The 15903-nt window shown below is 43.8% G+C and overlaps 1 protein-coding gene across 2 annotated transcripts in view; it reads left to right on the plus strand.

Moving 5' to 3' along the window:
• Positions 1–6810: 6810 nt before the first annotated feature.
• PITPNM3 (PITPNM family member 3) overlaps positions 6811–15903 on the plus strand; it is a 52044-nt gene continuing 42951 nt past the window's right edge. For both annotated transcript variants that reach the window (XM_030462618.1, XM_030462619.1), the window contains exons 1-2: positions 6811–6949; positions 14858–14953. In XM_030462618.1, coding sequence (XP_030318478.1) covers positions 6886–6949; positions 14858–14953 — 160 coding nt within the window. In that variant the 5' untranslated portion in view covers positions 6811–6885. The remainder of the gene's footprint in view (positions 6950–14857; positions 14954–15903) is intronic.

Here is a 15903-nt window from a genome sequence, read left to right on the forward strand (position 1 = left end):
GTGCACCAACAGGCAATTATTCCTGTCTAGCTGCCTGGGACTTCTGCCTTGGCCAAGTCCCTCTTGTCAGGCAAGTCCCTGGTCTGTGCTGGATCTGTCTCGTCCTGCTCATCCAGACTCACTTGACCTTGGCTCCAACTTCCTGTCTTGTGTGGTCTGGTGATCCATGGGCTGTCAGTGGGACCTGTAGCTGTCACCATCCCACCTTGCTCAGGGACTGTGTCCTGGTGGTGCAGTCACTTCCACACCTGTGCTGTGGGTACCCTTGGCTCCTGGCTTGTCTTCCCTCCTGGGACAGCTGTGCTTCTCTTTCCTGATGGATAACTAAGTGTGTAGGGAGTCATGAAGCCAATGAGTGAGGGGTGACTTTGGAAATTCTCTGAGAGGACTGTGCATTTGCATTCTATGAGCAGCTCCTGCGACTCCTGAAAACATGCCATCTTCTATATAAATATTTAACTGTGGAAATTAAATCAGCATGCTTTGGGGAGTCACGTAGTTATGGCAACAGTGTTTGCTTTACTAGTGCTTTGTAGAGCTGCTTTTTTGTACTAATGCTTCACTTGTGAGGAGCTCCTAGCATATGGAGGGAAGGACCTCACCAGTGGAGCTCCTAATGTGGAGCCCACATTAACCACTGCTACGGGGTTAATGTGGAACAGAGGTCTGGCTGGCAGAACTGCCTTCTGAAATACATGCTTGAGAACTTCTGAAATAAATGCTAAATAGGATTTTATTTTAAATTGCAGGTACAACTTTTAAAGCAATTATACAGGCATGGAAATAAAGGTGCTGAATTCAGAGCTAATTCATGAGCTACATAAGTTTTCCATCAGTGAAATTCATACTGTATCACATATATGTGTATATAAATCTAGCTTATAGATTTCAGCTCTAAAAACCACACAGAACAGTCCTGCACTACCAAGATGTAGTCAGTGCTTTTCTTTTGCCCCATCACAACCACTGCAAAAATGCTGCGGCTCAGGATCCTGTGGAGCTATGCTTGCTGCTTCCACCTTGCTCTGTAGAAGGCATTGCTGAAACCCTTTGTTACTTTCTGGGGCTGGGAAAGCTGCCTGAGTGCCAGCTGGAGGAGTGAGACTGGTCCCTGTTTGGAGCTCAGGTTTCTGGAGCAGGTCAGCTCTCTCTGGAGGCAGACTTTCTATGTGGAATACACGGTGCACCAGACTGCTAGATTAGTGTGAGAAGTGGGGGATGCAAATAAAGAGGATTAATTATGTCTTAGTAGCTCTCAAGTCACTCTCAGCTGTTCGATTTTGGGAGGAATGCTTTTTCAGGACCTAGGTAATACAAATTTTTTTTTTATTTTTTATTTGTACTTTGTATATACAGAGAATTGTAGCCTTACCTTATGCATGGACCACTCGTCCTCTATCCTGTGTTTGGTACCAGAAGGCCCTGTAAAGCCAGAATCTGTCTCACTGTGTCGATTTTTGAAGGTGCTTCCTAGTCCTTTGGACTCCCACTAAAATCAGTAGGGACATAATGTCATTGATGTCTCAATCTAGTTCCCTTAAGGATCTGTTTCAATATTGTTTCTCTGAATCCCATTACATAAACCTGATCTTGAGCCAGCCTCTACATTGTTGGTAGTGGATGCAGCCTTGATCCAAAAGAACCCACATAGTGTTTCTCTGCGTGTACAGATTAATCCAAAATAGACAAAGTGCAATGCAAAAAGGGAGGAGGTTGGAAATTGTGGTGAGCTTCACAATGAAAACTGGTGTGTCATTAGTCTGTTCTACAGACAGAACAGGGTGAGCAGAAAGGAGACAGAGAACAAGTAAACTTTAAAAGGAGAAGACAGAAAGGAGTGGTTGCTTCTGTAGTCAAGACTTTCAGTGTGGATTTCTAACCAGCACATGCTTAACAATGATTGTATCAGCAGGAGGTGGCACTGTCAGTGTCAATTATTAATAAACCTCTTAAAATGCATGTGCTGACTCTTTCCCTTTTTCTTTCTTCCTCTTCTCCTCATTCTTTTTTAAACTCATTATAGCAATTTCTGTCCCTTTTTGAGCTATCACAGAACAAGGAAGTTCACGTGTTAATGAAGCATAAATAGCATGGTTCAAATGGATGCAAACTGAGATGCTCAAGGGAGGTCAATCTGGACTGTTCAATATAGACAGCTCTTTAAACTGTCTCTTCCAGTGTCCTGCAGTCTGTCTAAAACAGAACCAACTGTATAAGATGAAGGCTGCTTAGAGAATAATGCAGATCATCAAAGAAAAGTCAGCAACTAGCACATTTGTTCTATTTGTGAAACATGACCCTTTGCTCTTGCAACAGTCCTTATTAGGTAGTGGGTGGGACTGTGGTCTAAAATACATGCTTTTGACTTTGCTTTCCTTCTCTGGGACAAAGCTGTTGATGGCACATTTTTTCTCTGAATCTAAGCCCAAATAAGGTGTCTTCTACAACTTCAGCTGCCCTTCTTTCCCTGGCCTCCTCTGCCTTACCTTGCTCATGGTGTGATTGGAGTGTGAGCATGGTTAATGCAGGTTTGTCTGTCGTGCAGCTATCCATCCACAAGCCTGACTGGGTGCTAAGGGCTGTGGACCTCAGGCAGACTGTGGACATTTTGCAGTGTTGCTCCCAGAAGCAGGATGAGCTGTTTGCCCAGGCTGAGATTGATATGTGACTGAGAAACCCAGTAGAAATTGAGGTTGGGTATGTCTGTGCAAACAGCTGCTGCACTGCAGAACAGGAATGCTCCATAGCTGCTTCTAAAAATCCTGGTATCACGGTCTCTCTCTCTCACCTCAGCATTTCTGTTAGGAAACAGATGACTAAAAATAGCCTGCTGTCTAAGGCACCCAGAGAGCCATGCTGTCTGATTACTCACTTAGCATTTAATTTTTGTTCTCCTGACTGCATCTTTTTATTTTTTCCCAGTCTCCCATTTTGTAAAAAAAGATAGATTTAGGATCAAGCTGATAATCATCAGTCCTTCCTCCTATTGACCTTTACTAACATTCTGCTCTGATATGGACCAGCAATCAGGCTCTGGGAAGAAAGCGTATAACATAACAAAGCACTATTACAATGTTGTAGAAAACAGGCTGCCTTTATGAATTGGGAAATTAGTAGATACTTCCATGAAAGAAGATAGAATAGATGCCTTGTGCTTACCCACTGAAATGGAGAGACCCCACAATTTTATCACTGTCTTCCTCTTTTTTTTTTTTTTTCATGGAAAATTAGAAAGGTCTTAGTAAAGCAGAGCAAACATCAGTAATATTGGAGACTGGAGTGTCTGTTATTCTTTAACAGTGGGTTAGATTGTGGAGGCAAGAGAGGAAAGAAAGCTGAGAAATTCCATATTGGAAGAACAGAATAACTAACCAGAAAGACTGTAGTATGATCAAATCAGTCTGTAGGTATGGCAGGTTTTAGCTTTTAATTGGTAGATGCTGATTAACCCAGGCTTTTTCCTGTGTGTCTGCAGCAATCTAAATAAAAATTAAACTGTTAGCTTTGCTTGCTTATTCCTCCTTTCCCTCTTAATGTGATGTTTTGTCTTGTCCTGATTTTTGAGAGTGGAAAGCTTGTAAAACATGACCTGTATTTCTAGCATTTTGAAAATTAAGACATTGCCCTCCTTTCCCAGCTTACTCCCCTCCTCAGGACAAAACTTGACAAAAAAAGCTCCCAAAAGTATCCTAAAGTAACAGCATAAAAATTTATAGCTGATACAATTTCATACTATCCCTTTGATTAATGAATTTCTGAATACTTGGGTTATTTTTAAACTGTGGAACTCATCTTCTGGAAATTGCTCAGATCACTGTCCTTGTCGGGCTTTTTAGAATGGACAGAGAGGACTGCTTCTTCGAAGTAACATCCTCTGTAGCACTAACAGGTATGAAAAGTCATGACTATATGGGCATACTTGAATGTGAGAGCTTTCCTGAGTGCTCTCACTACCCAGGTAGTTTTTGTGAGCTGTATTTCTGTCTCCCATCTGGAACTGGAAGCTCTTTCCCTTGTGCTCAGCAAATCTCCCCCTTAAACAGAGAAAAATTACAATCTTGTTTAAAGTTGTGATTCTGCGGTGTGGTAACAAATACTGGATATAAATCGATTACAAAATCTTGCTTAAATCCTGTGATTTTAATTTTCATCAACTGTAATTCCATCTGTTTTTATGCCTTGTGCCTTTTCCTGTGCAGCTACCAATACTGGAGAGTACTGGAGTTAAGACAGCAAGTACCATTTTCCCTTGCCTGCCTTTAAGATGGCCTCAGCCCTGACTTTATTGACTGGTGCTGGTCTGCTCCTGCTCTGTTGGACCTTTAATTGGATAGTGTCTGGCTATTGAGAAGACTTGAGGCAGGAGGAAGGAGCATCTTTCAGTTCAGAGTCAACAAAGAGGAAACAGATGAGGGGCCTGACTTGTTCAGGACTGAGCCTCCCTCAACTCTTGCTTCTGCAGCTGTCTTGGCCATTAGTTGGACACTGATGGTCTGCAGAGCAAAACCTCTGATATTGTTAGGAAGCTTTTCACTGCCAGGTGAATTTTCACTGCATTTCTCTGGCTGCCTTGTAGCTGTTGTGGACTTTGTACAGGCACACACTCAGCTTCAGATGTAAAGCTGGTGTCAGTCAGTGCAATCTTAGTAATAAGTGCTGCATGAGGCATCCAGGTATTTGGGATTAGTGAGAGCCTCCTTAGCAAGCCATACACCTTCCTGAGAGACAACAGCCTGTACCTGAGAGTACCATAAAGTCTTTGTGGGGGCCAGTTACCCATCCATTGCTGTCTTCTATTATGCCTCTGTGGATTATAATTTTGTTCACTTTGGTATTTGGCAGAATACAGCTCTCCTCCAAAGTGCTGGGCTCTGAAATATCTTGTCTCACTTTTTATTTTGGCTGTTGGTAACATATAAACAGAGGCCTCTCAGAAAGTTATATTGCCAAGAGTTGCCATCTCAAGGCTTGTTCTTGGATCCTGGGCAGCTTCTTCGGTGTTTTTTCTGGCATGAGTAGCCACAAAGCAGGTGTATCTGCTGCCAGAGGATTTCTAGTCCTACCGAGTAAAACAGCATAGTGCAACCCATTGCTAGTAGGTGGCTGACGTGCAACACTCGGCTGTGAACTGCTCTTCCAACTGCTGTTTTTTCTGACTCAATGTGGTGCCTGATCCTTAGGTCTGCCTCATAAATTCCCTGGTGATTTCAAGGAGTACATAGGAACTGAGCTTCAAGGTTTTTCCTGACCTTCTTCACATTCTCCTCAACAGCTGCTTTCCTTGAGTCCCTAAAAGCAGTTATCACTGAAGTCCCATAACTGCTGATGGCACTGACCTCAGCATCACCCCTTCTTGAAAAAAGGCAGATCTTCTCTGACTTAGGAGAAATAACATTAACTCTGTAGGACTGATCTCCTACTTTACCTTACTTCATCAGGAATCTCCTGGTTTGGCTCCAAAGGCTTCTTAAAACAGGTTGAACCTAGTGTCAGCAAGCCCTATAGAAGACAGGCTTGAATTCAGCCCCAGAGATCCTAACCAGTCACTCAACCTTCAAGCTTTGCTGCCTGGGACTGTAAGTGTAGAGCTAGTGTAACTTTCACTGCCCAATTTGAGCAGGTTTGGTTCATTAGGTGGGCAGATGTTTTCAGCGGGCAATAGTGTCAGTTGGTATTGTTCATCTCTGGGCTCCTATCCTCAGGTGGCTTGTTATTCCCTCCAACACATTGCACTTGCTATTGTGTTGATCTTTTTCTACATGAATTGGCATGCAAAACACGTTTTGTACAGCCTTTGACTTCTATGACTAGGCATCTTGCAGCACCAGAAAATATTCTCTCTCACATTGTTCAAACAAGATGGACTGCCACTTAAGACATTTCATAAAGTGAGTTTCTCTCAATTCCTGGAAGCTCGTCCAAGCTGGCAACTATTTTTTTCTTGATGGTGTTAGAGAAATACCACTAGTGAGGCTATTGAAGAGGAAGAAAGGAAGTCATGCCCTGAGCGTTTGTTGTTTAAGCTCTGTCAGCTCAAGCTGTTTGCCCACTGCTTACTTAAACGGCAGAGCGTTGCAGCAGTTCAGCCTCTGCACTGACACAGGACTTGGCAACTGGAAAGGATTTTTGCTGGTAAAGCCCAGAGCAACCTTTTGTAGGAGTGGTTTGCAGGGGTAGTGCTGCAGCTGCGACTAAACACTCTGACCCTCGGTGTCTCCTCTGGCACCCGGGGCCAGAGCGGTACCGCGCTGCGGGAGACAGAGGGCAGAGTGCAGGGCAGAAGGGAGGTAGCAGACACCTCTCCTTCCTCCCCTGACCAACCCACGCCCACCGTTCTGAGGAGCACCAGGACGAAAACGAAACCCCGAACCCTTCCAGGGGGGCGTTCCGAGCGGGCTACCAGGCAGGGCGAGCCGGCCACAGCCCTGGAAGGGATCCAGTCCGGGCGCCGCCGCCCGCAGGAGCGGGTGGGCTCGGCCTGGGCCGCGCACCGGCGCGGATCCTCGCCAGCAGCAGTGGGGCCGGTCGATACGAGGCAAACCGTGCGGGCGGGCTCGGGCAGAACAGCCGCTGCGCCCCTCGACGTACCGGAGGGCTGCTGGGCCCCGCCAGCTGCTCTCTCCAGGCCGTCTGTGAGCAGCCACAGCCCCACGCTGCCCGACCCGGCCCCCACTCTCCGCTGAGCCGCTCGCTGCATCTTTAACGACGGCGGCTGCGTCGCAGCGGGCGGGTTGCGCGGCGGGATCGAGCAGTGCGGCGGCGTCTCCTGGCCGCATCTTTCGGCGCCGCAGCCGAGTGGGCGGTGCGGGGCCTCCGCCGGGAGCAGATGGGGTGGCGGAGCGTGGGGTGCCGGCGCGCCAGGAGGGTCCCGCGGACGAGCACCTGATGCGGCTGGCAACGGCTTGGCTGCGAACGGGTAGCCCAGAAATGGCGAAAGCTCCGCCGCCAGGTGAGTGATGAAGCCGCAAGGCGGGATGGGGTAGACCTGAGGGGAGCGCGGGGCCTGGTGAGGCTCTCTCGCGCTTCCCGCCCACCGGCCGCCGCGCGGGCCGTCCCGGCTCCATGCCCGCCTCGCCAGGCGGACCCCGCCTCCCGCTCTCGGAACGGTAACCCCGAACTTCTGTGAACGAGAGGCAGGCGTATTTGCCCTCCTTGCCGTCCTCTCCGAGTGGAGTCCACTTTACCGTCGGCGCCCGTGTCGGCCAGTGTTCACGGGAGCGCCGTGTGGGGTGTCCTTCCCAGTCGCCGCTGTCTGGCCTTCTCCAGACTCTCCTGCCCGGTAGCGGTCCGGGGAGGGCTCTCCCGGCTCCAGAGAAGTATTGTGGCAGCCGCCTTGTGGTGCCTGTGCTCGCTGCTGCCTGCTCGGGGGAAACAGCCTGAAAGGTAGAGGCGCGGGTTCCCCTGACAAGAATGAGCTCGTACTTGCTGGGTTGGGCCTGTTCGGTCGGACTGGCGAAACGAAAAAGGGAGATGAGGCCTGCCCTACGCCTTGCAGGTCCACACGTTTTAATTCATGCTTCCTCTAGAGTCCGAGCAATTTGAAGATGGGTTGATAGGCCTCGGGGTGCTCATCAGCAAAACCCAGATGCCCCCCTGCCTGGTGGCAGTGGTAGCCCTGCAGCAGGTGGATATACTCTATGCATGAATGATCAGTCAGCTAGCAGAGCAGGGGAGAAACCTCTTGCCCTCTTGCTGTAGCAAAAATGGTTTTGTTCTAGGCTGTGAGAACACAGTGCCAATGGCTTTTGAAGGTGAAGGCCTAACTGCTATGACTGAATGCCTGTATGTGAAACTTGCCTGGTGTTTGGGGACAGCTCTTGGCACAGCTTTACATCAGCATGGTAGTTTTAAAGCTAAACCCAAAGTTTTTGCTCAGCGATGCGTAATTTATTATTATTCCCCCAAAATACCCATAGCTTGGTAGCAGTCCAGAGACATACAGCACTTTGGAACCTGAGAGCATCAGTAATTTCAGATGATGTAAATATAGCATTGAATTAAATGGTTGTTTCCCATCTGTGTAAGATGAAGTGAAATGGGGGGAAAGTCTCATTTGTTTTTCTTTGGCATTGGTTTGCAATAATTTTAACTTTGTTAGGAAAGTAAGGGAGTATTGGTGTCTGTTTCATAGATTTGTAGAATGGTTTGGGTTTGAAGGGACTGTAAGGACCATCCACTTCCACCCTCCCACTACACCATGTAGCTCAAAGCCCCATCCAACCTGGTCTTGAACTCTTCCAGGGAGAGGGCAGCCACAGCCTCCCTGGGCAGCCTGTTCCAGTGTCTCACTACCCTCACAGTAAAGAATTTCTTCCTAATGTCTAACCTGAATTTCTCCTCTTCTAGTTTAAAGCCATTGCTCCTTGTCCTATCACTACATGCCTGTCTAAAAAGTCTCCAGCTTTCTGTGGTACTTGATTAATGTAGCCTGCATACATAGCTTACTTGTTCAAGCCCAGCTTTACACAGGAATTTAAAAGGATGGCACTTCTTTTGGACTTGATTCTGCTCATTTCAGTAGACAAAATAGCAGTTTTGGTGCCAGTTTTATGATGCTGTCACTGCTTATAGTAGAGGAAAGCAAGAACTGGCCATTTGCAAAGGTGCTCTGGCAGAACAGATCTGTATTAGGAGCAGAGAAAATGTCCTGTTTTATAGATTAAAACTTTTGATTTTATCAGCATGATCTGGAACATGCACAAATGAAGAAATGCTTTGACTGTTTTGCTTGTATATACAGCCTGAGCAATGAAACCTACTTGATCACTGTTGAATGACACATGTGCTTGTGAAGGGCTTTCAGAGGTGTTTGACTTGTTTGAGTAGCCAAATCTTGCCTAGTGGATTCTAAATCTTAAGCACGTGGAAAAGTCCCTGGGCAGAAATGCTTGGGCATTTGCAGTACTGCAGGTTGCAAAGCCACAGAGCAGCTGCTGCAGATCACTACCTGACATGTCCCCAGAGAGGTGGTGTGGTATCTGCTCTGCATCTCCTACTTCATTTTTTAATAGGCAGCAGTAACTCAAAAATGCCAGATCCTCCTAAAAAAGCCAAAATCTCTTCACTGTGGAAGTAGTCAGATGTGATGCAGGCAGTCCACCTACAATTATTGAAGGAAAAGGTTAGAGAATATTTCTATCTTCTCTGGTTTTGGGGAGTGAGTTTGGAGGATGTATGTGGAGGATACCGCTGAGAGGGAGGGTGAAGTTAATTTTGCTTTTAGGAAGCTGGCATTTGAAGCATCTAGAAACAGTTCTGAGATGTGTACAGCATTTACAGGAAAGCTTGATTTAGGACTTGAAGCCTGAACAGCCATGCTAAATGTACCATCTCTCTTCGTCCATCTCTTCGACCATCTCACCTGTAAGATGCAAGACTGGAAATGTCACTGGTACCTTAAAATAGGGGCTTAAAGTCCCATGTGGCTTAGTTTCTTATTTTTTTTTCCTGTACTCAGTAAGCAAATGTATGTCTGTCCTTGCTGTCTGCTGCAGAACTGCCAGTGGAAGTAAGTACAGAGTAGGTAACCAGGGAATTGTCATTGCTAAATTGCTATAAGAGACATTGATTAAGGAATGGGAGAGAGCGGCTGGTTATCTTGTATGCTTCTGATCACAGTGGTGTCTGTATTGTTTCTTTATTTCTCTCTTTCACTTGACTGCTTGACAAGGGCCCCTGCAGTCTGTATGGACTTTCTTCTGCCTTTAATTATGGCTCTGACTTTATTAACTTTTCTCTTTGCTCTTCTTTTGATTTTTATTTAGGGACTGATGCAGCCACAATGCGGATACAGAGAGCTCTTGACCCAGTCCTCTTTGTAGCCTTTTTATGCCAAAGAAAAAATAAAACAAAACTAGAAAATAATGGTGGGTAATTTTGTCCTCCAGTAAGTCTTAACTATATAGTCACTAGGTAACACTGTGTGGGTAGCTCAGTTAAATCACTTAATGGGTAGGCAGGAAGCATCTGAAACCAGCAGAACAGAAAGAGGTATTATGCAACAGCAGTCAGTGGCAACAGGAAAGGTCATTCCTTCTACCCAGCATCTCTTTCCAAGTGGAAAAATGACTTGTGCTTATTTAATTTTCTTAGGAAAACCTACCCTGAAATCAAAATGGTCACAGTTCTAAAACTGGCTTGACAAGTGGAAATGTTATAATCTGTATAGATTTAGTCTGTAATGGAGTCTATTTTTTATTATTTTTTTACGTGAGATTAATTCAGTCTTGAATACTTTGCTATGTAAGAGACCGAGTTTTCTACAGCTCTGAGAACATTGTGTGCTATTTTGTCTCTGCTAACTAGGCTGGTCTGTTAGTGGTATTCAGGAGTGGGGTTTTTTATGGTCTCTGTGTGCGTATGTCTAGTCTTGATCTTCACCAAGCAGAAGATAGCAAACCACAGTGCCTGCTGTAAAGCTTGAAATCTGTAACATAACAGTGACGTGAATCATATTGAATTAGCTTTACAGGAAAGCCGAATGCTGTAATTGCATCAAATGAAAACAGCTGTTCTTATCCCATGCTGCTTGGATGCATCTTCCAGGAAGGTCTGCTGCCTGGATGGTCTACTGGGCTAGCCTGGTATATTAGTGAGGGGTTAGTATGACTGGTAGTCAGGTCAGCTTGCTTTCTTTACATCTGTCCTATTTGCCTGACAACGTAGCAAGCATTGATTCATAAACTGTTAAGGAGAAGAGGGCTTTTAGGAGATGCTGGAGTGATTCTCAAGATGATGCTTCTGGACTGTGCCTACTGTTCTGCTACTTCACTGTCACACAAATATGCTTCAGGTAGAAAATCATTCCCAATGCATTTGTGCTGATCCTGTTGGTAAAATGCTGCTGTAGACACTGATGACGTGAGCAATGGTTTTCTTTTTCAGCTGCAGTCAGTGTTTGTAAAAGCTAAGCTAATTCAAGCTGAGGAAAAGGCAGAACCATTAAGAGAAGGTACCATGGCTGAGGTTTCCCAGGAGGGGTTTACTTTCCAAGGCATTTGTAAAATAGCTGAGCATTCTTCAGGGATGAGTTTAGGTGCTCATTCAAGTGAGTGATTACTTAGCTATTTTACTGATTGTCACAAAAGCATTCAGCTGATTGTAGTTTGCTGCTCTCACCCTTATGGAAACTGCTGCCGTACATGATACTGGTTTCTAGTCATGGTGCTTGCTTATATATACATTTTACTGCTAAGGAAGTCAGTATCTATCGTGGCATAAACGGGGCAGTGAGCATATTTTAAACCTAAAAATCTTTAACTGATTCATTTTCAACAACATTAAGAAGTGATTCTGATAAAGAGAGCTTACTGCGAGGCTGGGGTGTATGGTAAAGTATGGTGAGTCAATTATATCCATGGTGTGGAAAATTGTTTTCTATAGGTCCTGCAAGAGTTGTCTTTGTGCAAATAACATGTGATAGCATCAACTACAAAAAAAAATGTGAAGTAATATACTGATATAAAAATAGAGAGTGCTTTTCAAAGGTGCATTTTATTCATGTATCACATCACCTAATCTCCTGTGACCACAACACAGGTGCTGCAAACTAGCAATGGAATTCCATCTGTTCTTTGTTTAAGAAAAAAAGCAAGACTTTTTAACAGAAGAAAATCACTGATTGTAATCTTAATTAGAAGTAAGTTTATACAATTAGTTGCAGTTAGTACTACAATTTAGCTTCTGTGTGTGATGTTGCAAAATGGCTCTGCTTTTGTCTTCTCAGCTGCTGTTACTGTGGCAGTGTGCTCAGGGCAAGCCTGCAGTCACCTCCCTGTGTCACAGCTCAGTGTAGCAACTTGCAGTACTATGCGAAAGGAAAAGAGGCTTCACTTCTGCTTCTCCTAGAAGAAAAGCACCTCTGCATTTCTGTGGATTCTCCTGCCACTTGGAAATGTTGCTTTTGTATCCTACTGTCAGTCTGTCATGCTGCCTCAGCAGCCTGTGAGAACTGTGTGTGCTTCTAGTTCAACTGTTGTGACTGGCAAATAATTGATGTAGTGGATTTCTGTTAAAGGCATTTAATTTCTACACGGTTTCCCTTTCTATTCTCAGAAACTGTGGTACCCAATAACTGAAATGACATTTAAGTTGCTGCCTTGTTTGCAAAAATTGCTGAAATCTGGCTGATAAGAAGCAGTCAACAAACCTGATAAAGTTATTTGACACAGAAGCATCAAGTGTCATTATAAGGAGTTAGCCTGTATTTTGAAGTAGGACAGATTCTCTGAATCAAAATAATAAAGGCAAATATGCAGCAGTTCATACTAAGTCAAATCAATGAGTTCAGGCAATGCCGAAGTCTAATGTAATCAAGCAGTGTTAATAGAGTTGTATTAAGATGGCTAATGCTAATCTGTTGGCACAGAAGAAAGCAGACTCAATAAGACTAATGTATGAGGGCAATGCAATGTAGTCCAGACAGCAAATAAATGTAGATGTGAAGAACTACTGCAGTGATCTTACACAGACTTGTGCTGCTGTGGATGTGTTTAAGCTGCTTCTAAATCTGAAGTATTCCTACTGCAGTCTAATAAAACTGATGCTCTCAAGGGATTTTCTTGTAGCCAGAATTTATGCCTAATAATATGTGCAGACTTGAAGGAGAGCTGGATTCTTACTGGTCTGTGAAATGAACAGGAAAGCAAAATAGTTGTGTTGCTTGCTAACATTATATGAAGTGGAATTATATGGATTCACTACATATACTCTGAGGCTATCTACACATTTCCTTTAATTTGAGTTTGCCCTAGGGATTTTCCTGTGAAGTGGTGCTGTAGCCAGGTTTCTAAATCATTGTTTAAACACCGATGTGAATGGCTAGAGTTAATTTATTGGAGGCTGGCACAAGACTATGGCTTTGTTATGGCTGCTAAGCTTGGAGATGGACATTTAAACTCATTTGATATGCTGATCCATCTGTGCAGATGGATCACTGCTGAGATAACTATTGATCTCTGAAGTTATGCCAGAAGATATAGTGCTGTTAGCCTCATTTAATGCTTTAGTCCCATGTGGGTAATAAATAGATGGAAAAAGGCTCACTAATGGAGAGGAGCTGCAGTTGTTTCCCACTACATTTGCAAGGTGTAAGTCTACACGTGTTCAGTTTACTGTTTAAAGACGAGACTTCTGTCAGGATTTTGATTGTGAAGACTAATCCTGCCAGGGACTGAAGCCTGGAATGATCTTTTTTCCTCCTCCAAAAGCCATAAAGGTTGTGTTGGGCGTAAGATGCAAGTGACCTAGGTTGGGGTCTGTTAACAGCAGCAGTAAGGCTTTTGACTGAATCTTTGTACAATATTCAGAACTGTTTGATTCTCATTTAGTTTTCTATCTGTTGTTTTTTGGTTTTTTTAAAATTTTATATAACATGGCTACATTTCAACTCTTAACTCCTATGCAAAGGGCATAGGGTCTGTATAGCTTGATTTGCAGGGTAGCAGCTATTAGCCCAATTGTGAATTTCCATGGGTGAGAAATAAAGGAAAAAGTCCAAACAGTAGAGTATATCTTTTTAAAACTGGTCTTACTGCTCTTTAAGTTTTTAAGAGCTTTTAAATAATGTCCAGTGCTTATTATGGACTAACATTGTTGCTAAAGTAGTAGTATGTTTGGCTGGAGACTGAAGTCTTTAATAGAATAATTCTTAGGCATTATGTATGGAACATGGACTTAAGGAGGAAGAATTTTCTCATTCAAAAGTAGAACAAAGTGTTAGCTTTAAAACATTATCCGTAAAATTGCTGCAAAAAAAGCTGTCTTTCTAATTGAAAATCTTTTTTTCCTTATTCTTAAAATTAGTACAGCTTATCTGTATTTTTAAGTGAACTGGGAGATGAGTAAAAATAATGGTTGTTATGGAGTCTTTAAACAGTCACTCTACTGTATCAATGAATCACAGCAAATAACTGATAATCATAATGAAGAAGGAGCCTTCAATGAATCATACTGACTGTATCAGGTGAATGCATAATTGGAGATTTTCAAGTGGATGCTTTACGGAAAACAAAAGTTTTCTCCTTCACTGGAGACATTCAAAACCCGTCTGGACACGTTCCTATGTGATGTACTCTAGGTGGCCCTGCTCTGTCAGGGGGGGTTGGACTAGATGATCTTTCGAGGTCCCTTCCAACCCCTAGGATTCTGTGATTCTGTGATTCTGTGATACTGTACCAAGTATTATCCTTGAAACTAACTGATATAGTTAGGTGGGTCGGGTTTTACTAATTATAAATTAGTTTGAGTATAAAAATTCATTGGGACCATCTAAGCTGTCGTGAGTTATATCTGTTGCTGTACCATGGTTTTGTCTTTCTGTCTTCAAGTGACAAGCTTCAAATAAAAGCCCCAGGCTCCACAAAACAGAGCTGTCTGATAAAAATAGCTCACTGACTTAGAATTTAGTAGTTCATCTGTAAATCTGTGAGACAAATAGGATGGTACTTCTTTTGGAAGTGAAATTGCATTTAAATGGGAGCTACTTCTATGTCCTGGGGACATGCTGCCCCGTGCCTTAGAAACAATGTACAGTTTGAGTGTTGGAATTGAGCAGCCTGGTGAATTCAACAAGGAAGAATTTATCTTTTCAAGTCACTCCATTAGCTGAAAGTGATGCAGGCTTATCTTTAAAAAGAACTTGTTTTAATTGCTTTTTTTAGGGAGAAATGAGAGGTATAATTTTTGCGCCATCCTGAGAACTCTGCTGACCTAGAGTGGAGATTAAAGTGCGTGCACTGACCAAAGTGATCGTCCTGAGTCATCTACACAAACTGATTATTAATGTGACTTTTCTTTCTCTAAACCTGGAGCAGAGGTGAGCATTCTTTTCCATTAATGGGAGTCTCTGTATTTCCAGCTGGCCCACGCCGTTTAAGTGGTGCTCAGTGGCACATGCAGAACATCCTCAAAGACTCCGTGGAGAGCTCCGATGATGAATTCTTCGATGCGCGAGGTCAGTACACCTTTTGTCCTCCCCTCCCCATTCTTTCTGCAACCTTGCAGCAAGTAACCAAGCTCCTTTGGGGATGAACTGACACTATTGTCCTCATCATAGTTAAGAGCTGAAAAAAACATCATCAGATCTTCTCTCAACAATTTCTGAAGTGGCCTAAATTTAGAGGGGATGGGTATAGTGGTGGGGTGGATGAGTGAGCTGCCATGAGCTGGATCTGGCAGCAGAAGCAGCAGGACTAGAACACTACAGAGCTTCATAGGGTCATGGCTTTTGTACCTCAAATTCAAGAACCAATCCACAGACACGTAAAGAAATACGTGACCCAGAAAGGTAAATAAATGATAGGGTTTTTTTAAAAAAATTATAGGTAGATCGAGGGACAAAGCCCAGCCCTGTGTTCTGATGTCACTGTGCCATCTCATGCCTAGCTTGAAATCAGCTCACATCTGCACTTCTGTGTTGGGGTTTAGCAACCCCTCTTTATGTGAAAAGGGATTTGAGAGCTCTGTGTGTGTGCATGCACATGAGCGCATGTTTCGGAAAATACATTGCTGAACTGATTATTTTCTCCTTGTTCTGAACTAAACGACTGTCTTATCTGAAAGAGACTTTCAGCACGGCTGTTCCAGCTGTCTGCACAGAGAAAGGAAAGAAATATGGATAACCTGATCTGTGCCTTGTCATCTTTGTTGTCAGTGGGTAGGCAAACAGACATCCCAGCTGGTACTCATTGCAGTCATTATTTATTTATTTATTCCGCAGATAAATGCCTAGTTACTTTGGGAATCTAACATCAGATAAGGGCTGTAAATAGTGAATGGTTCAAAGCTGATGTAGATGTGTAACAGATTTTGGGGGGAAAGGCTGTGTGGGGCATATACATGTAGATAAATGTTACTTGTTTTTTTAACCGTAAGAATGGCAGCTAGTCCTCTTGGTGGTTCTCA

This window comes from Calypte anna, chromosome 19 (genome assembly GCF_003957555.1).
Source record: "Calypte anna isolate BGI_N300 chromosome 19, bCalAnn1_v1.p, whole genome shotgun sequence".
NCBI lineage: Eukaryota > Metazoa > Chordata > Aves > Apodiformes > Trochilidae > Calypte > Calypte anna.